The sequence below is a fragment of the Cylas formicarius genome, unplaced genomic scaffold (genome assembly GCF_029955315.1).
Source record: "Cylas formicarius isolate icCylForm1 unplaced genomic scaffold, icCylForm1.1 PGA_scaffold_7__23_contigs__length_41026272, whole genome shotgun sequence".
Classification (NCBI taxonomy): Eukaryota; Metazoa; Arthropoda; class Insecta; order Coleoptera; family Brentidae; genus Cylas; species Cylas formicarius.
The window spans coordinates 13,127,230-13,150,879 of NW_026844352.1; the positions used below are offsets into that span (position 1 = coordinate 13,127,230).

Below are 23,650 nucleotides of genomic sequence, written 5' to 3' on the forward strand. Positions count from 1 at the left end.
CGATATTTTTCTAAACATTTGAAAATGATGGCATTCGTCTAGTGAGCTGTGATAATAACAACTGAAAAATGTCGTGAACTACATTTTAAAAATATATTTACCGATATGATGTTTCATGGGAAAAATGCGATATAGAAAGTATAATTTGCAATAACTAAAATTAAAATATCATAGGCAGTGGGACTTACACAAATAAAACCGCATTTTCACAATCCAATCCAGTTAAGGCTGAAATTTAGATATTTCTAAGAAGCAATTGATGTAAGAGGTATAGCATGAAATTGCAAACGAAAACATGTCAACTAGTTTTTAAATACTCTCTTATACGAGGTGTGTTCAAAAAGTAAGGTGACATTTGTAATTGGGCGGTCTACGTACATTCGATCTGCGATCTTTCCTTTTTTTATGTTGGTTTCAGGCAGTTTGCACGTTTGCTTTTTTTGTGAGACAGAAGCCGTTAGATGTATTGTTTGTGCTCGGCGATTTTCAACTGTCAAAAGAAATAGCACAAACAATGCATACAATTCTGTGTAAAAAATATGATATAGTGCTGCAAGAGACTTGAAATATTTACAACGGAAAAAATATGTTTATAAGTGGTACAAGCTGTTCCAAGATGGTCGAGGAGACGTCGATGACAAGCCCCGCTCTGAACACCCCAACACATCAATAACTAATGAAAGTGTTGAAGAAGTGAAACAAATGGTGTTGAAAAATCGTCGAATCACTATTAGAGAAGTGGCTGCATACGGCGGCAATCGTTTTTTCCGCTTAATTTTGCTTAATTTTGAACAAAAGAACCGTCGAAGGAGCATCGCTCAAGAGCTGTTAAATGACGTCAATGATGATCCTGATATGCTCAAAAAGGTTATAACTGGTTAAGAATTGTGAGTATATGCTTATGTCGTTGAAACCAAAGCCTAGTCGCCCCAATGGAAGAACCCAGAATCGCCAAGACCAAAAAAATAACGTCAAATTCGAGCAAATGTCAAGGTTTTGCTTACTGTTTTCTTTGATTATCTTGGCGTAATACATCAAGAGTTCTTACCCACAAGGACGCACGGACAATAAAGGGTATTACTTTGTAGTTATGCGCTGTTTGTGAGAAGCAATACTATGAAAACGTCCGGAATTGTGGGAAAACTGGAACACTCATCAGTGCTTGTGAAATTTTTTGATCAAAACAAAACCACAATCATGCCTCAGCCACCACATTCACTGGATATGGCCCCCTGCGACTTTTTTCTATTTCCAAAACTCAAAATACCCACGAAAGGAAGGAGGTTTGGAACGATTGAGGAGATAAAAAAATAAAAAATCGTTGGAAGAACTCAAGGCCATACCAGAAAGTGCTTCGAGGATTGGAAAAAAACGTTGGATTGCTTTGAAAGGGACAACATCAATTTTGATTAATAAATAAACACTTTTTGATAAAACTTGAAAGTCGCCTTACTTTTTGAACACATCTCGTATATAGGCCAAAGTCCGTCGAGGGTCGTATCGTATCGTATCCGTCGTATCGAGTGTACTATCTAAATTAGATTTTTTTTTAATTTTAAATTTTATTTTTGTCTGTATTTTTTTTTAAGACAGTTAGTTCTCTTTAAAACCGCTTTACAACGTTAACGTTCCGAAAACTTCAAAATAATTCAAATGGAATTATAAAAATGGATGTCACTTTGAAATTGTTTTTTTTATATCGTTTAATTTTTTTTTAAAGCACGTTTAAATAATTTGACGATAATGACGTTTAGTTAAAATCTGCAACTATAAATATTAATGATCATTATTTATTGGCATCTCGGAAACGGTAAGATTTGCAGCTCGAATTAGGGCAAAGTTGCATATCCATGAGTTCAGTAAAAGAGTTGTTTTGATACTTCCTGCAACACAATGGAAAATTGAAATTTCCAGCTTTCGATTTTAATTAAAAAAAAACAGCTATAGGTATTGCTATTAGGACTTTCTGCGCTACATCGTTTGTCTACTAAAAAATTGATTGCCTCACGAATATTCGCTAAAGAGATTCATGTTACGTTTTGTGTAGGTTGTTTTACATAAAGTTATTAGCCATTACTTTACTTACTAATTTAAAAATGATGTAACTTTTTAAAAACGCTGAGTTTTGGGAAAGTTTTTACAACAACCGCATTACGTTTTGATCTGATCTGATGTACTGATTTTGAGAGTGGCACTCAATTGATAATATACTAGCTTAAAACCGTAAAAGTTTTGATAGTTTTGGTTATTAACAAATGCTTTTTAATTCTTTCGTTCCTTAAAAAAATTGGAAATTTGTCGAATTTTAGGGATGTTTTTAAGCGTGTATAAACGTTTTTTTTTTTTTCAGGAGATGATCGTCCCCACGGCTCCGCTGACGGCGATCGCGGCGACACCCAGGATAGAATTGGATAGTAAATATCAATACAACCCGGTGCTCGCGAAGGTACGTGGCGTTCCGCAGCAAAAAAAAGACAAATGGGCTTCGGTCACAAATCATGATCTTAAGGGTCGTAAATTCTTTTTCAGTTGCCAGAGCCGACAAGCCAGCAGCCGCCTCCGACGACGACAAGAAGTAAGTGGTTTCAGTATTTTGACAAAGTCTACCAAACCTAAATACCGGTTTATAAATGTTGCGACGGTGTGTCGGTATAATGTGTTTTTTTTTTTTACTAAATTTAAATAAAGCAGTTTGTGCGTATTTAAATTTGATCAAAAATTACTGCGGATGTGCCGGTAAAATGACTCTTGTTGTTTGTCACAGTTAACATTTTGCAAACAGCGGTGTACCAAAAATAAATATACAGGGTGAGTCGACTATAGAGTAAAATTCGTTACCTCATTGGTTTTAAAAGTTATGAGGAAATTGTGAATACAAAACTTGTATGGATTGTTAGGATGCGCAAATTAAGACAATTGTATAGTATACAGGGTGAATACCCTATTTTAATTTTTTTTGAATTCGTTATGAAATTCTTTTTTATTAATGATAATACATACCTAAACCTAATAGGTTTTTTTAAATACTAGTTTTCACACTTGCAAAAAAAATACTATAGCGCCATTATTTTTGAAGGTAGAACACACATATTTGATATTAGCGTTATTCGAAGGTGACGTAAAAGATATATGCAAAGGAGTTTGAATTAGATACTACAGGATTTTCATTTTAAATGAAAAATCACGATTTTCTCAAATGGCTCGCCGTATATACAAGGTTCTGTTAAGATTGAAAAATGAATAGGAGAAAGAACTTTGTTGAGGCCGTAGATAAAGCAACAGCGATGTTGGTGAAAATAACTGCCAAATTTTAAAAATACAGAAAAAGTAAATAATATTAAATACCTATTACTACAATTAATTTATCTTATTTTTAATTATTATTATATATTATTAAAATGTCCTACTTCGTATATTTTCTTGAAAGTTCTTTAGCATAAACGGTGTTATTCCCCTGCGTCTCTCCCTACAAAAAGAAACTTCTACCTATCCATGAAGAACTTGAGGCAAAAGTAGCTTTATCGGAAAACATTATTTTAGACATTAAATTTGGATCGGCCTTTATCGCTTCATTTATAACGGTGCAGAAGTTTACCCACGGTCTAGAAGTGCTTGATGTAGTTCCATATGGAAGGGATGATATTTGTTTTCTAGTGGTGAGATTAGCGGTAGATTGGGATCACATCAGCTCGTTAATTGAGTGCTACTGACTTGGGGATTATCTTCAATTTGAAGTAAAATTTTCAATTCATTTTCCTCATTGATAGCATTCCGGTTTACCACTTTCCGTTTTTCGCGTTTAATACTACCACTAGCATCAAACCAACACTGAAGAGATTGTCTAGTTGGTATACATATATTAAGGTACCTCGCCTTGTAAATTCTTACTGCCAACAAAGTATGTTGTTCCGCCTCGCCCGGTATATAATCAGATCAATTAATGCAATATTCTGATCTAATACTTAGTTTTTTTTTAATTTACTCACACCACAATAAATGTTTTTTTGCTCAGTTGTGAGGTAAAAATGTCATTTTGTCATGGCCAACTAATGTTATAGCAATAGTCTTAGACTGAAAGAAGGGTATGTATTGGAAAAGTTCAAATACATTGCAAAGTATTAAAAATAGGTATATGACATACTTATTAAAAGTTGTAGGCATTTGTTCGATCTTTCAGAAAAAATAAATATTTAATTTAACACCCTGTAGCATCTAATTCAAATTGCATTGTATATATCTTTTTCGTCATCTTCGAATAACGATATCAAATATAAAAATAAAACAATAATTTTTTTGCAAGTGTGAAAGCTAGTACTTTTTAGGAAAATTAAAATATTGGAAAAACTATTGGATTTAGGTATTATTATTAATAATAAAAAGTTGAAGAATTTTAAATGGTATTTAAAATAAAATTTAAAAAAATTTAGGTTTTATTCGTCACGCTTTTTGAGTCACCTATATACTTTAAAATAATTTTAAATTGTGCAGCCAAATAATCTTTAAAACTTTTGTATTTACCATTTGCTCATAACATTTGGAACCAATAAGATCATGAGCTTTACTCTATCGTTGACTGACCGTGTATAGTTATTTGTTAGGGCTCGTTTAGGGTAATAAAACGGGCATAAATATATACCACACACTGAATTTCATAACATAACAAATCAATCGTGAAAAGTAAAGCAGAATAATGCTGTAGTCATATCCACAGTGATATATAAAAATATAACCAATTATTAGAGATGCAGCTAAACAACACGAAGTACTTATAATTTATAATATACTTTGTTTTCTTGCAATTAATTGCCAGAGGTTTACTATACGAACATGTTGTTTTATGTTCGAAAACGTGGAAATATTCTCTCGACAATTCTACAAAATAATCGGCTATGACCGGTGCATTTAATTGAATCAGTTCAAGAAAACCACTCGAAAATCCCGGAAAATTATTTAATCAAATTGGGTTCGGGACGACCGGAAGATTCCGCGAACCCATCGACTGATATTCCGAGAACACGAACAATTTGTGCAATCAATTTATATTCCCAGTTCCAAAAAATTGAGTCGCTTAATTTTCCAGTAATCGTTTTTCAAGTTTAGCTACGATGTAAAATGTTATTTAACCGATTTTTGAGACTTTGGATGGCGCGCTATATTCGAACAATGTAATTATAGCTATATATGCGGTGTTTGGTTTCATCTTATATGATTAGGAAAATTTAACAACTAAATAAGTTTAATACACACAGCACATACACACACACATACATTTAGAAAGAACTGTAACCCCATGTAAAATTACTTTACAACTTGGGGCAAACAAGGCCTGACAAATGATCAAGACCTGTAAAATCATTAAGTTCTTCGGATAATGTATCGGGTGCGGATGACTTATCTTCTTGCCTAAGTGTGAAAAACAATGGCTACTTAGGAGGTCTTCTAGCTAGGTGTATCATCTTCCTCCACATTACAGGTTTCAGATAATGAGCCTTCATTCATTATCTTAACCGATATTGAAATTCTGACCTTACGACTCCAAATACAAGACATAACTAATGCTATATCTTGACTTTAGATCTTCAAACTGTAGATTTAATAAAGAAATTGTTGTGTCCCATAATAATCAGTTTATATATATAAGAAGAAAATTACATTCTTTTTGGATTCTGGTGCCTCAGATTGTGATCTGATAAGTACTTATTTCCCAAATGTAACCACACCTATGAAAATATCAGTTGCGAAAAATGCACAATTTCAAATAGCAACAAGGAAGGACCCTTTGGAAGTTTTGAGCAACGTGGGAATTCAAGAAACTATTATTATTATTATTATTATTGAATCTTTATTATGCTACAAAAAAAGAATAATTGGCAAAGTATTAGCCAAAGGGCTGCTTTAAACTTAACCTTTTTTATACAAAGAAAATGAAAAGATAAATACATGGATATCAATTTAAACAATCAAGAAATATTGGCAGTTCTTATACAAGCCATATCATTATAATACAAAATCGTTCTGATTATCAAAAATAAATATTTTTCAAACTTTTTTGTAGTTTGTTGATCAATTTAGGAGATTTAGATGAAAAAGATCTTTGAATTTAGGTACTTAAAAGATTTTTTTTAGATTTAAGCAAAAATTAAAGCTCTAGTCGTTTTTGTCTGCGTATCAAGTGCCTGATATTGTCATATTGTAAGAAAATCTGAAGCAGGCATTCTGAACTTTCTGGAATCTGTCTTTATCCCTTGCAGTTAAAGCCGGACCATAAACTAAATCATCATATGGTAACCTGGATATTATTGACTCACATAGAGATAATTTTTGGTTAGAATCCATTATTTCACGATTTGGATAGACTTTCTTAAGTAATCCATGCGATTATTGACAGAGCCAATAGACATATTTTTTGAATCGTGTGTGATTATCCATCCATAGCACTAGATTTTTTGCTTCGTCACAGTGATCGAAATAAAGTGTTGTGTCAAGTTGAATTAAATCTTGGAAGCAGTTATTTTTGTAAGAACAGAAACAGTTCCAAAAGATTTACGAAAATCGCATTGTGATCCGGAATGATCTTGTTCTTAAATATTAAGTACTCATTTGTGGATGCATAATTCTTTCTTAAACCTTAGATGGAGTAGGTAAGATTGATCTTAACTGTGATATATCAGTGGGATTCGAAATTTTTAGAAGTGGAATCCCATTGGCGTCCTTCCAAGAATGCACATTTTTATGATGTGTATTAGATGATTGACTAATTATTATAAGATTGATGCAATAATAATCATATGTAGGATAGATTGTCAGATCCAGTGGCCTTAGTTTTTATAGAAGTCAAACATTTTTAATATCAGCCTGGCTAACCTCATTAAAACTTTTTGTTAAATTGGTATTTAATTTATGGTTATTATATTTATTAAAAAGTTGAAGTTTTAGGAACACAAGGCGTAAAAATAAAGTTATGGTTGATTTGTTCAATATTGATCAGGTGCGACATGGTAAAGCGTTATTTTCTTTGTTTATTATTCCTAGATATCTTATGAGATTTTTTTTTTCAGAATAAGATCCATAAAAGTTTTTTGCTCACGCTTTATAGATTGCTGAGTGTAGCTTAGAAGATTTTTGTAAGAATCTCAATGAGCAGAGTGTCTTGTAAGCTTAAACTTAGCATAAGCGTTATCTCCTAAAAGCATTATTTCTCTAATCACAGGGGTGAGCTACAGAGCTGGAGGTTCAAATTACTATTAACAAAGTTGATCATCTCGCTAATTCAATAATAATAGCAAATCTATGAAATATCATTAAAAATTTAAAAGATACTAATATTATTAAAAGTACAACTCACCGCGCAATGATTAGATGTATTGGGCATATTAAGTAGTTACATTGACTGCCGTTTTGTTCTGTTGGAGATAGTAGTGACATTCAATAATGTCTGCGTATCTTTAGTTAGTCGTGTTGGCTCCTTAATTTTTCTTTTTTATTTTCATAACAATAACAGAAAGCCTCAATAGTTCTCAATATTTCTCTCAATATTTCGTTCGACATTCTGTAGAACGAATCTACATTTGATTCACTGATCCGACCAAGAAGCGAGGTAAACATTTTTTTCCTTTGATCAACGAAATAGTATTTTTTGCTTACAAAATTACAACATTAACGAACCATGGAAACCATAATTGCACTAGAACATAAGAAATCGGGAAAAATAAGTCCAACTCAAACTATGTTAATGGCTTTTATCCGGCTACCGAAAGTGAGGTTATGTTTTAATTCGGCAGATGTCTCAGGGAACAATCGAAGCAGATTCATGCACAGGACCATAAACTCCAGTAGTTGTGCAATTCCGTCACGTGTAGCGACCTAATCAAAAATGATCTGTATGTTTAAAGTAGGTACGTTCGGATATGCAATCCTAAAAACCAAATTAAAATGTTATTTTGTAAAGGTTTTTGCAACATGGACGTTAGTCATCGTGTTATAAATTGTAGAACCTATTAGAAACGCATATTTTGTTATAATGAGATTATGGCAGTGGCGAATTTATACGAACGGACAAAGTAAAGCACATCAAATATATGGAAGAAAATAAATATCAATTAGATAGTTTTGTTTTTGAAAGACTCCCACTCCTGCAACTACCAAAACCACGAAAACCCATAACGCCAAGAGCAAAGAAGGGAAACAAAAACTACTCATCATCGAAAAAAATATCTTTCTCCGAGTCTGATTCATGCATATCGATAACAACGGGGAGAATATTAGATGTATCGATCAACTTTTCCCTTTCCCAAGTCTCACTTATCAGACGCTCTGTGCTCCTACGATAGTCCTTCCATTTTTCTGATGAAACCTGAAAACCTGAGGACTCCATCAGAAAGTATTACTATTTTACTTGAGAATGTGCTTTAGTCTAAATGAAGTACAGCATCAGATGTTACGAGATTGATGGAACCTATTGTGTAATAACCTATCGTGAAATAATACACAAGTTTTGAAATAAGGGCTTGCCCTTTTTCACCAAATCGTTTGGGTATTTTGAAACGATTTAATTATCTGCCAAATTTAAAAATTTCTATCTTGACGCTGCTTTTGACATGTGTTTCAAAGCTGACAAACAAAATTCCTGTGCGAATTTACGACATCTGGTAATGAACTGGATAAAGATATCATGCTGTGACGTAACTGCACGATTGCTATGACTTGACTTTATCTTTGTTTTTGTTTTGCCTTGTATGATGTAAAACTACTCCTCCAAAAACATAGCATTAGGAGAATGAATCTCGCCTTTTTGATAAAATCATATTTTTATAATGTTATAGTCCTTCTCAATCTTCATCGTGTTGGCTTTCCAATAAAACTTTAACGATGTTATTACATATTGCTATTGGGTAAAGCCATTAACAAAAAACTTTATCCTTACTTGAGTGAGAAGGCAGGGATGGAGCAGGTATATTTCTTCCTTTCCTTACTTATATATTTCTTGAGTGTTGTCCATTTGTGGAAGCGTAGAATAATCGTTTTTACTGTGCATTTCGAAAAAGGAAAAAGTTATTTATTTTACGAGAATATAACAATGTCACGTTGAAATCATTTGTTGCTTGATACAAAACCGGTTGTGTTATCAGGATCTAATAAAAAGGAAAATTATTTTGTCTTTATCAAAGCGAAGTTGTTTCTACATTGGATAAACGGAAAAAGGAGCTAGAAAAAGGTAAAACCAATATAAATATAAAACGGGATTTTAGTAATATAGCAATATATACAAAAGTAGTAATTAGGCAGATTTCGCACTTGGAGATTTAATTACCTTCAAGAAATTAAAAAATATAGAGTAGACAGCTGATCCAGCCGCTGGATCCTAAACCGCTTGGCTATTGTCTGCAAAGATTATTAAGAATTGAAGCTTAGATTATCATGGGGATACAAGTGCGGAACTTTTTGAAAATTGGTTCCAAGACAATCTTTTGAAAAATTTTCCTAATAACAGTGTTATTATCATGGATAATGCAAGCTACAACAGCCGTCTGCTGCTCAAAGCACCAGTCTCAACAAGTTCAAAAAATGAAATCCAGGAATATTTGTAAGAAAATCATATTTATTTTGAATTCAGTTACAAAAAGCGCAATTTTGGGAAGTCCTGAATTCATATGCAATAAAACAGTATGTATGCCATAATTTGGCTTAACAGGCTGGACATCCTGTTTTACCTCTTCCTCCAATCATTGCATCTTTAACCTCAGGGAGCATACTTTCAGTTTCAGTGTTATAAATTGATAAATACCAATTGAGAGCTGGAAAAATTCCGTACAACACATTATAAAATTGAGGACTCTGACATTCCTATACCAAACGACATAAATCATATTATAATTAATCTCAATGTCGACTCTGATAGTAAAACAGAATTAGATTTAGACCTCCATAATAAAAATATAATTATGATTAGATATTACTAGCTGTGAATTTATTGTATATATTTCATGTCATTGTTTTTTCTTAGCGTAATTTAATAAGATTATACCCTCCTAAATAAACAATTTTTTTTTATTATTAACAAAACCTTTGGGAGTCCATCCCTAATGTTCTGTCCATAATTGCGGTCAAAAGCCAGGGCGATGAAGATTGAGACAGACGATACATTGTTTATGATTAAGTTCTTTATTATTGTTATTATTATTAATACCTGTCTGGTGTTGTCGTACTAGCAGCGCGGACAATTTAATCAGCATATACCCCGCGAAATATAAATAAACAAATAAAATGTAGACTTAATCGTCGCGAATCGGATTAAATTACCATCAAACTAGAACAACAAACTTGCCAACTACAGCGGCGGCGGATCGCTTGCAGAAAAAAAAGCTCGTTAAACTCGGAACGGGCGAGCGAGAGGGAGAGCGAGAGAAAAAAGAACGCCGTATTAGTCGACAAGTCAAATCTGCCATCTGACAACAATGTGCCAAAGTAGTATGCGACCAAGTGCACGAAACCCACGGCACACTACTGCAGTTGTCCGCAACAGCACATCGCCTTCCCTTCGATATTCAACAAGCGAGCCACGGTAGGCAGACGTGCCCTCGTAGGCTTACGTAATGGTGGACGTTGGAAGTAAACATTCCGGACCTTGGGAGGATCGCGAAATGACAGTTTTCCGCTACCGTTCAATCGATATTACCGCGCAATATGTAACTCGAGGTGTCGCGGCCGATTTTGATTCGTTTCCGCGCGTTTGTGTTTGATAAAGTCTTTGTTTTGTGTGTGTGCGTGTGTGCCCGGTGTGTATAAACGTCGAGAAAACACATGGCGCGCGGCAAGCTCGCGTGACGACGTTGCCGCTTTTACCCATTTTCGCGGACTGTCGGTTGTTATTAATAAAAGTGACTCGAAACGAGGAGGAGGAGCAACCACGCGAATTGATGTTTTGTAAACAACGTTCGCTTGTGCAACACGCAATAATCGAACATTAGGTAATTTTTTTTATCGTTTTGCGTAGTTTTTGCGGTTTCTCGAATTTCCGCGAAAAATCTGACATCGTTGCCGAGACGCGCCGCTCTGGCCAATTTCAATTTTACCGTTTTCGGCCGTTTTGAAATGTTTTGCGTGGTCGAGGCTTTTTGCCGAGCGTTTGGAAAATTGCGGTATTTAGCGGTAAAGATTAGTTGGAACAGCCGGTGGTGTATAAAATTATCCGATTGGATAATCAAATACCAGTCATCCGCTGTTTATTCGTGAAAAATATGACGCTGCGAATTGAGTACAAACTCCAACGTTTGGCGTAAATACCTACGTCGGATTGTTCTCGATATGCAATGTGGCAACGCCGTGAGACATCATAAAATCGACACCAGCGCGTATAACACGAAGTTATAATTCTTTGAATTACCTAACTACGTACCTAAATAAAGACACCTCAATTTTCGGAAAGGCGATAGTACGCTTAAACTCGGCGCAGGGTTAATTTCGTGTAAAATCCGAATTTATGAAAATTTGAATAAATTTTGACCATATATTTGTGTCGATTGATAACTTCGGAGTAATTAAATTCGGATTCGGACCCGATATACGAAACATTAACCGGAGGATCCATTATTAAAGCGTTTCAGACGTGCAAATAGTTTTAATAATAACGGCTTGAATGCGTTCCCCCTTTGCGAAGGGCGAGTAAGTCCCGCGGATCCGGTCGTTCCGATATTGATTAAAAGTAAAAAGTAGTTTTGAGTGATTCGGCGATCACAATCGGGGACCCCTACATATTCGTTTTCATTTAATTTAGCCGCTCTCTTAATTTCGTTTCGATAATTTGAAAGATTGATTACGCGCGCCTGGACGGAAGTCTCTCGCGTCAGCGGATGTTCCGGTGTTTTTACTGTTTACTGTAATGGGAACAATCTCTACTTATTGGAGCTTACCACCGATAGACCTTTTTCTCAGTACACTGATAAAAAAGATTCCTTGATATCAAGAAATTTGACATTGTGCATTTGAAATGCGCGAAATGCATGAAGCTTTTGAATTACCTTACTTTTTCAGTTAAAGTTGAACGAATTTAAACCAATACCTTCACTTTTATCATAATTTCAGAACTACTTAACTAACTAACAAGATCATTAAAAATGGGTTTAGGGTTAGGTATTATTCACTGAAAATATAAGATTTTCCCTAAAATCATTTTGCTTTTTTTGAAATTTAGTTAAAAAATAAAATTTAAATATCCTTTCATGGAAGAAAATTCGGGACCTTAAATGTAACAAGTTTTCAAGCAAAACATACTTTTCAAACATAACATACATTTATTTCTTATCCAATAGAAAATATACTCGCAAAACTTTTGTAAAAAAAAACTACTATAATATTTTGGCGTATGTCATTTATTTGATCTTCTGACAGAGATACTAGAATATCTGGTCCATCTATGTTCTTTTACAAACAATTTCAGTTTGGTTATTTGGGTTTTGTTTGTTTTATTATATGCCTCTAAGACAACGTTAGCCAAGTATCAGCTGTTCATACTTTCGATTTTATATGTACAAACAGTACTAATAATTGAAGAAGCCAAATCTCAAATATCTTGTCAATCTGGATCTTTTAGCTGAAAACTGAAAACATGAACATAAAATATTAAACTTACATAAAATTATTAAAAACCGGTAAACAAAATGCAGCATGATAACATAGCACAGCCGCAAAGTGAACTCCTACCGCTAGAATCGTATTGCAAATAATAATACAAAAGCCCTTTTGGTATAGAAAGGCCGTAATGCTTCAAATGAAAATATTAGAAATCACCTTGGTGTTCAAATTTTAATTCATTAATATTTTTACGTTTCAACTCATTTGCATTAAAAATATTAATTTAATTAGGAGAAGGTGGAATTGTTTTCATAATAAATAATTAGAAGTAGAAAAGATTGATTGATTCTCGTTTACGCCAATTTTAAACATCAATTAAAACCATACAAATGCACCGACACCTTATAGATTAGCTCTTGGGTGTAAATAACGTAATTCGTAGAGAAACTTATATTGTTTTATTTGGTTTCTCCATAATGTAATCTGGTGTAATATTTTAAATCACACTTACTTACCTTTTAATATTTTCATCATATGGCTTAAACGCCACGTTTCCAGATTTGTGAATTACTCTAATCAGCCATAATGTACATATATGCCAAAATTGTACAACATCAACACCGCTACAGTAGTGGCAACCCGAAAATTAAATTGATGTGTAACGACCATCCACTCCGACCACCACCCTACGAACAACCAGACCACAGTATAATTGTATCTAGAACGTTCCAAATTGGCCAGGCGGCGCGGCGTGCGATGTATCTCCATCGAAGGCGGTAAGAACTTAAATCAAAGATTTGGAATTTTCGTCAAGAACAAAACCATGAAAATCTATAGAGACAAAGTCAATGAGATTATCTCAAAAGCATTTATAGTCAAAAGAATTTTCAATCAAAACCAAAATACTCTAACCAAAGACATTTCCTTTATCATGAGGGAAAAAATAACGAAATTTGGTATTTTTATCAGTGTACAGACGCGGACAATGAAGCTTTTAAAATTTCTTATCAATGTCTATTGAATACCACTTTTATCCACCATATTCGCAGATTATATACTTGGAAAACTAGATGGAGAAGTTTAATATCAACTTGCAGAACTTTTCCTGGAGCATGTTGTGGTTCTGACCACCAACTCTCGCCAACTAAAATCAGAATAAAGTTCAAGAAAACAACAACTAACAATGTCCCTGACAGACTTCAAATAGATAATATGGTAGGTACAGTTCCAGAATAAATTAGAACAAGAACAACCAACAATAACTAAAACTATGCCTCCGCAAACCCAATAGGAAACATTTCAAAACTGGATAGTCAATGCAGTGGGAAAACCGAAAGGATAACAAAACGAAAACATTGGATTTCAGATGCAACACTGGCACTCGTAGAGAAGAGAAGATACATGTCAAATAAGGGATTACATAACACCATAGATAAACAAGAATATCGGAAAGTAAATCTCTATATTAAACGTGCATGTAAAGAAGATAAAAATAATGATTATGCCACCATATGCAGCGAAGTGGAATCTCACGCCAGATCAAATCAACCGAAAGTTCTCTTCCGCAAAATAAAATATATAACCAGAGATTTCAAACCCAGAACCTGGTCATTTGAGGACACAAACGGAAACCTTATAACCAACATCAAAGATATAGCAATTAACAAGACCTAAGGGGATAACCATGCATACTCTCATCACCGAAGCCCAGGACCGTAAGAGATGGAAGACTCTAGTGAACGACGTCGCATTAGCCGCTACATCCTCGCAATAGGATACAGACTGAAGAGAGATCAATGGCTTTCTTAACATGCTGTGCAATATTAACTTAAACAATAAATGATGATAAAGGATAAATGTTCCCACAATTTCACCACAATTTACACGTAACTTATTCGGGATGTGCCCCTTCGGGAACTTCCGTCAATTATTGTTGGAAATTCGGTATTGAATCGAAGTTGATGGTGGTCATTCAGCTAAAACACTATTATTTACATAACACCATAGATAAACAAGAATATCGCTTCCGATTAGCTCAAACTGGGTGTCAACTTGCTTATTTTAAGTGGAACACATTATATAGTATAAACCTGTTGTGTTGTTTTTCAGATGCATATTTTATATTTTCTATAATCGTATCTTTTTTTGCATTAAAAGTTAGAACTAAGTTCCTCTTTAAGTGAGCGAAACCATATATGTTTTCTGCATGAAGCTACTGCTGCTGATCATACAGGAACTTGTAACGTAACTATGGAGAAAATTTTCGTAACATTCGTAACTGGGTTTCGACCAATGAGACTTTAACAACATTTAACAACCTCATGGCCGATGACAGATCGTCACTTATATAATATGTCCAGATCCTGTTAAATCTTCAGGCAAAATGGAGAACGTCGTTGAAAAAAAAAGCTATAATAGATAGAGCAAAGAATTGAAAGCAGAAATTATACAAATTTGTGAGTGGGAGTCCTATACAAATCTTTTAAATTAACTTGTATATAAGGCAACACTTAGCCGTGTGTGGGCACATTTTTTTCCTTACAGTTTTGACCGCAAACAGAACAAGTTTTCCAGTGGGAGGACACCAAACACCAAAAATGCAAACAATTGCACAGACTGCTAGTAGCTATTCTGTGACAATAGCATAACTTGGTTCGGCGTTGCCAATAATATCCTGATTTCATAGACTGATACTGCGTTTATATAAAAATAAATCAATTTTTGAGAAAATTTACGACAATGTGCTAAATCAGTCTTCTGCGAAAATACGTCGATGATTGATTCCTCTAAGACTGCGATAGTTTCTTCAATAAAATGACACTTGCCATCTGGCTTAAAGCATCTTGCACCAATAAAATTTCCATTGGCCTGGTCATCTGCAACGCAACAATTTTAACTATCGTAGGGCCACTATATTATACTTTGAACTAGATGGTTTTCCTCTACCGTTAAAGTTAAAACTTTAATATCGAGATTAATATTACCAGTATTAAAGAGAGATTTAAATTTAAACGGTAGATTTAGGCGAAAACTACATGTTAACTGAAGGGGTGGCGTAAGGGTGTCAACCCTGAATAAAACTCTCCCCAAAAACCAAAGCACTTTTCTATTTGAACACCTATTAGATTAGTGATTGCTTTCGGCTCTTCTGTGTACGTCGTACTGCCGTTCGTTCTAGCGTAGCTGGAACGGCATGCTGCTCGTCCGTCCTGATTCAGCATATGTGACTTTTGGCGGCCATACATACAAGGATTCCGTTTTTTTCTTGGTCAAAATAAAATCTGAAATGAAATAGGATGATTTGATTCCACCCATGGGTACCAAGAAATTGTGAAAAGTTTTCAAATAAATGAATTTTCGTTACGAAAAAACTCAAAACAGAAAATCACTTTTGAATGCGAAGGAGCAATTGCAGAGTTCGAAAAGGAAAATAGGAATATTCTATTATCTAGACGAAACTTGGGTAAATGAATGATATGCCGTTGATAAAACATGACAGAATGAAGACATGAATACTGATGTTTTTGAAGACTACTTCCAGCAAATGCCAGATTATACAGAATAGATAGTTATAGTCATAGTCACTCAAGAAAATTTGAAAAAATAATTACGTCTTCTTAGAAAATCATTCGTTGGCTTACTTTACTTACTTTCAGAAACATATTATGTTAAGTTTGTTATCGATGAAATCGCTTCAAAACGAATTGTAACGGTACGTCGATAACATGCTAGAAAATAGTGTAGAGCCCCGTATTATTTCCCCGGGCTATGACTAAAATTTACAAATGAAGCCCATTTCTATAATTATAATTGTTTTATTATTCGAATAAACTAACTAGTAACGCTGTTGTCACATTACTTTCTTTCACCATATCGAACAAACGATTGGAGGTGGGTATCCTTCGCATTTATCTGATTTTTTCCCCAAACGACTTCTAGACAATACTTTAAGTATTGGTATCGGATGCACGCAGATGTTTATTAGAGGCATTAGTTGTGATAAGCTTTTAATTTTCCTTTATATATTATTATTATTATTATTAGAGAGGTTATAGAGAGTCTTGTTTGTTTTAGCAATACCTAGATGGATGGATTTTTGTTTTTCCTTGTATACTTAATATGAATAATCTCAGTATGATTTTTCCAAATTATTAATGATTTTATAGACCAATTTAAATTTCTTAATTTTGAGCACACTAGAAATTGGAAACATACTTGAGGGATCCTCTGTGCGAGTCTGATAATCCAAATCAAAGAGTGTCTTTAAAGACTTATTCTCGAGAACTTGTATTTTATTGAAGTTGAGTTTGCCACCACTATCCCAAATAGGTAACAGATATGTTAGTTCTGATAAAATGAGGGGTGTTTTTTAAGATGTATAGAACTTTAAGTTGCAATAAAACAACGATGGATTATTCGATTGACATGAATTTTATTTATCCGATAGATAATCTTGTGGCATTACATTTTAAATATGATTTCTGGCATATGACCGTCACGGCTGGCGCGGATGTAGTCCAATCTGGACGTCCAATTTTCGATGACTTTTTCCAACATTTGTGGCCGCATATCAGCAATGACACGGCGAATGTTGTCTTCCAAATGGCCAAGCGTGTGTGGCTTATCCGCATAGACCAATGACTTTACATAGCCTCACAGAAAGTAGTCCAGCGGTGTTAAATCACAAGATCTTGGAGACCAAGTCACAGGTCCAAAATGTGAAATTATTCGGTCACCAAACGTGTCTTTCAATAAATCGATTGTAGCACGAGCTGCGTGACATGTTGCGCCGTCTTGTTGAAACCACATGTTCTGGACATCATGGTTATTCACTTCAGGAATGAAAGAGTTACTGATCATAGCGCCATACCGATCACCATTGACTGTAACGTTCTGGCCATCATCGTTTTTGAAGAAGTACGGACCAATGATTCCACCAGCCCATAAAGCGCACCAAACAGTCAGTTTTTCTGGATGTAACGATGTTTCGACATACACTTGAGGATTAGCTTCGCTCCAAATGCTGCAGTTTTGCTTCGCTCCAAATGCGGCAGTTTTGCTTCGCTCCAAATGCGGCAATTTTGTTTGTTAACGTAGCCATTCAACCAGAAGTTCGCTTCATCGCTAAACAAAATTCGTTTATGAAAATCGGGAACAACGGCAATCTCGTTTTGGGCCCATTCGACGAATCTACGCCTTACTTGATGATCGTTTGGCTTCAATTCTTGCACGAGTTGGATTTTGTAAGCACGTAAACCAAGATCCTTCCACAAAATCTTCCATAAAGTGGATGGACACAGATCCAATTCCTGTGCTCGATGGTGGATGGACTCATTCGGGTTTTCCTCAATGCTACGCTCTGCAGCAGCAATAGCTTCTTCTGTACGCACCGTACGGCGTCTCTTGTGGGAGTTATCAATAAGAGTAAACGTGGTGCGAAAACGTTCCATGGTTAATCGAATTAACTGCTCTGATGGACGATTTTGTCGACGATAAAATGGACGTAGTGCGCGATACGTATTCCGCACAGAACCATTATTTTCGAAATTTTCGATTTGCAAGCGTTGTGCAGGCGTGAGTCTATTCATGATGAATTACCAAATCAAACTGAGAATAAATTACTTGACAGCTGTTAAATCGGTCGCCATCTTGAACAGTAATGCCAACTTAAAGTTCTATACATCCAAAAAAAAACAACCATTATATACTATTATATTATTTGTTAAACATTTATTATATATGTTACATTTTTTGTTAAAAATTTTCTATATCCAAATGTAGCCACTATTACACCAATTGTTCTGTTTTTGACATCTAGGGTGAGACCCAGATACTTAATTGAATCAATCTTGTTCGAGACACAGCGTTAATTTTGATGTCGCAGTGATCTGCTGGTTTATTTTTTTGTTTAAAGATTATGTATTTAATTTTCTCTAAATTAATTTTGGAGTTTTGATGTAACACCCATTTGTAATATTTTGTTGGCTGTTTAGAACAAAAAGACAATACAGCAGTGGTTCTTAATATAGATCCCTGAGGCACTCCGCATTTATTAGTCCCAGTTTCATATTTTACGTTCATAACATTAACGTACTTTATTTTGTCCAACAAATATGTTCTGATAAATTGGACAACGACTCATCGAAATCACATTTTCGCAAACTTGTTCATGACTATCGACATCGTCTGTACGTCGACAAACACTGTAATTACCATCTCAGCTTTGTATAAATGAGTTGTTAAATAGTCTACTAATAAGTCTACTGTAGCACTAAAATTTGCCACCCTGTATATACTTTGCGTTCTATGTCAACGTGTTCAATTATCTTTGAGAAGCCGCTTCTGTCTATAATTACATGCAAATTTATAAATTGGAAAAACTCTTGCAGTCTTTGCTAAATTGTCATTGTAAATTTACATTGTATTACTTTCTCTTTCGCATTAAGAAACCAACAATCGGTAAAATAACATTTTTCTTAAAGTAAGTTTTTGGTACCAATAAAGGAGAATAATTGATTACTCAGTAATATATATATATATATATATATATATATATATATATATATATATATATATATATATATATATATATATATATATATATATATATATATATATTTTTGGAATTAGGGTGGTAAAATATATATGGTGGTATATATATATATATATATATATATATATATATATATATATATATATATATATATATAAAATTTTTGGAATTAGGGTGGTAAAATTTCAAAGAGGCGGTTTAGGAATATCACATCATTATTTGTGGAATTAACAAAACTTATGGATCCCTCCTGCCTCGGTTTTCCATAAATATAACTTGCTAACGTTTCGCCAATCATCCTGTTGGCTTCTTCAGAGCTTGCTTATATATTGTTTGAGGTGGGCGGATCTAAAGTAGGGGCATAAACATCTCCTGACCTGACCTGAGTCGCGGTTAAGATTGTCTGGTTGCTTATGGATTTATATAGATTCTGGGATTTTTAAAATTGATTATTTGGAAGAGTTTTAGTTTTATCAAATAACATTTAATGTTCGGTTTCATAATTGTGTTCGGCAACTGCTCACCTTTACCTTTATACCTTTCACCAATATGGGAATCAGTCATCATGCTGATGCTCCTCCTTTAACTCATCCCTAAAAGAATATATAAGCAGGTACAGAGTAGACTGCGAGCCAGGATGATTGGCGAAACGTCAGCATTTTCTATTTATAAACAACATAAGCAAAACTAATCAAAATAATTTTAATTTGATGGCCGTGGTATAAGCAAAGGCTTTAACGTATCTGACCCGACGACCGAAAGAGACACTAGGTATTCCTAATATCAACCGCGCCCGCTACGTATCCACAATTGCGCGATGGTCAAAGTGAAACGCTTAGGTCTGTCTGTGTGTGTGTGTGTGTCAACAACCCGTGGCGAGCGGAAGACGAGGTAACTAGTCGGAAACAAAGGAAACGAGGAAGGTACGGCAGCACCCGTAGTGAAAACCGTTTCAGCGAGCGGTGGATTTCTGTGGCGGTACCCGAACCGAGGTATACCTCCCGGTGTTGTCAAATGTCGTCCGATTTTGATTCTTCGGCGGAAATTTGTAGGTCGTATTCCTTAACACCTGTTTTATTTATTTATGAAAAGGTTACGAAAGTTACAACGCAGTTATTTTTGGATCCAGTGCGCAACATGCGAAGGTCGTTCAATAAGTCCGTAGAAAATCCAAGAGATGCCGGTCGTACTACCGAAAAGAAATTTTGGTCATTAATTAGTCAGCCGTTTCATATACAGTCGAACTTCGATAAGCTGAACTGCGATTTGACACATGAAAATTTCGAGTTAGCAAGACTTATCAATAAAAACCACAAATGCATGTACTTTTTTGTGAATGAACATTTATTCATTTATTTTTAAAAATGGGTTATACGTTACATAAATGCCCTAATATCTATGATGTTCGAACAAAAAACGAAAATTATTAAATAGTAGTACATATGTATGTAGGTATTTACATAATATATGTACATACAAATGTATTGTATATATACGCAGTATATATAAATATAGCATGTATGCACATATAGTTACATATGTATGTACATATTAAAGTTTACTCTTTCATTGGAAAAAAGCCAGTTATTTGTAACTGACGACCGGATTTCTTATTTTGGTTTTCAACAAAAGCATCAATTTTATTTAAACAATCAAAGAGGGAATCGGTTGTGTATTCACTGGTTTTCAAATAGGAACGCAAGATAATCAACGAATTTTCAACCAATTCATTTGAAGGTGGTTGCTGAGAATCATCTTCCAAATCCTCCTCCATCGTGTCGCTTTCGCAGTCATCTTCGATGTTTAATTGTACCCTGTTCGGATCTGCAAGACTCGATAATATCTTCACCAGTAGGAAACTCCGAAGTAACAATATCCTCATCCACATATATAAAATCGTTGATGGTGCTACCTTCTGCTATACCTCTAATGTTTGTCCAAGCTTTAAACTCGATTTCTATTTGGATTTCGTCTTCACTCTTTTCTTTCAGGCGTTCACTTAGGAAAACCAATGGAATCTCATCTCAATCTCAATCTCAAAACCGGCTTTTTTAAAACAATTGGAAATTCTTTCAGGCTTAACGTCGATATTCCATGCGGTAGTTACGTCGTCAACACAATCCATTAGTGTAATGTTATTTTTTTTGTTTTCTTCAAAACTTTCCATTGCGGTGATAACTGAATGTTTATTTTTCATAATTGTAGACACTGTACTTGCCGAAAATGCATTGCATCGGCATATTATTAAAACTTAGAAACCATTCCATGAAATCTAAAATCTAATCTAATCTCGAAAAACTTGTTCAATTCATTCCGAGAGCCGGAAACCTGTTTGATGGTTAAGGTATTTTTGAAATTATTGTTTTGTGTTTTTTGAATTACCAAATATTGTCACTGATTTCCCTGTAGGTCGTTTCAATACTGGATATTTCTGTTGCTTGACATGGCGAGTAAAACACTGTTATAACTGTCGAAATATTGATTTCATTTTGATTCTTGAAGTGATATTAAAGCCAATATACAACGAATTTTTAAAGTTTTAACTTTATATTACGAGATTTACCGAAAATGGGCGTCGTTTTAACCATTTGTCGGAATAAACTGTATTGGAAAGAAGCTTAGTTCAATAAAAAATCAAAATTGTCAAATTCGGATTATGATTATTTCAGTGATCTTCTTGCTAACTCTTTATAGTCTATTTAAAAAAATTATAATAACAGAATTCAGGTAACTATTCTAATTAATAGAAATTCACTTCAATACTGAGAGCACAAAACCCAAACATTCCAATAATAGAATTTTTTACAATTTGAGATTATGTTTTTGTTAACAGCTGATTTTACTTCTGAATTGTCCTTAAATTAACGCGGGGGTGATAACATTCTAGCCTTAGTGAAAGTGTACCAAATGCATCTACAAGACAAGAAATTATTAGTTGGCTGCGCAGTAAGCGGATGAATTACCCAAAAAATGGTCTAAAATGTGAATTGTTAAAAATTGTCAAAAATTACAAAACAAACTTGCCGTATGCTACATACGAAATAATTGGTCATCAACTTTTAAGATTGCTTCCTTACACCAATGTATATTTGACGCCATAAAATTGGTGTGGGATAAGTGCAAAATATTTTTTAATAAAAATATTGTGAGGATACTGCAGTAGTATCTGTTTGGAAGGCAGCTCTCCAGACAGTTACCAAAAAAATTGGATCAGTTGTAAAACATATACAGAAAATATAAACGAATGCTGGGCAGAATTTTCGGACAATAATTTATTTAACAAATTATCATCATTTTTTCATATAGATTCACCTACTTAAATATTCGCATATCATTGAGGAACAGCCTGTTCTATTATTACATAGAAAACACATGAATCCATTTCTGGGTATTGGCGTACTAGTAAAATTAATAAACGCCAAGTACAACTGATTCTGTCTCTCATACTCCCAAGTAATATTAGTGACGGCTGTCTTGCATTGATGAGATAGACATTTAGGGCGGAACAACATCTGTTGAGGTATAAGTGGAAGCAAGACAAACAATCTATTTTATTCTGTCTGGCATTTTATTGTCGACTATGCCATCACAAATCGTATTCACTGTATGTAGTTTGAAGCGTAATGGAAGATGGAGATCTGCAATTATGGATAAAGGATACTCGGAATATTCTACAAATTTTAGGCTGTGACATTTTAGGATCTATTGCTATGGTTTCTATGGCTTCCACGTCAAAAATGCAGTGTTCCAATCCCCAATATTCAAAATCAAAATGTCCTGCTTTAGTAATAAATATTGATTTGTGTAATTATAAATTACCAAACGAATAAAGTTGGAGCATTTTTCCTAAACCTTTCGATTGTGCAATAAAAAATATCAAAATAAATAAGAACTAAAAGTTCAGATTTTCACAAAATTATATATTATGACATGACAGTTGTTTCGACAACACCGTGTCTCTATCAAATGTCACGGTGTTGTCGAAACAATTGTCATGTCATAATATATAATTTTGTGAAAATCTGAACTTTTAGTTCTTATTTATTTTGATAAATGGATTTTCATCAAGTAAAAGCCACCTCAGTTCAATTAATAAAAAATATTTGAATGTTTGAAGCGATTGCTTTTTTCGCTTGACTTGTTTGTTAAGGTTATTTTTGACAGATTTTAAAATATAGCGCATTTTATCTAATATTGAATGTAAGGTAGTCAATAAGTAGTTATGAAAACTAAATTAATTGTGTTTTTAAAATATATTTAAAAGTTTATTTGTTTTATGATTTTTCTTTCTATTGTGTTCTATTGTGTAATAATTCTAAATTTTTTTCTCCAAAAATGTTCGAATTGCCCACCAGGTTTTCGATACACCTTATAAGAAGTTCCGATTATCCATTTGGAGCTTCAACTTCTTCTCGTACTCTGTTTTGTATTTCCGGCCTTCAATATACTCTTCATTTTAGGAATCCCCACACAAAGGTTTCAAGTTGAGTAAGATCTGGAGGGTATTCAATTAAAAAAAAAAGTCGA

At 34.1% G+C, this 23,650-nt stretch overlaps 1 protein-coding gene across 3 annotated transcripts in view; it reads left to right on the forward strand.

The window, feature by feature from the left end:
- LOC132705205 (AF4/FMR2 family member lilli) overlaps window positions 1–23,650 on the forward strand; it is a 166,841-nt gene that overhangs the window by 87,903 nt on the left and 55,288 nt on the right. For all 3 annotated transcript variants that reach the window (XM_060675661.1, XM_060675662.1, XM_060675663.1), the window contains exons 6-7: window positions 2,351–2,446; window positions 2,530–2,575. In XM_060675661.1, the coding sequence (XP_060531644.1) occupies window positions 2,351–2,446; window positions 2,530–2,575 (142 nt within the window). The remainder of the gene's footprint in view (window positions 1–2,350; window positions 2,447–2,529; window positions 2,576–23,650) is intronic.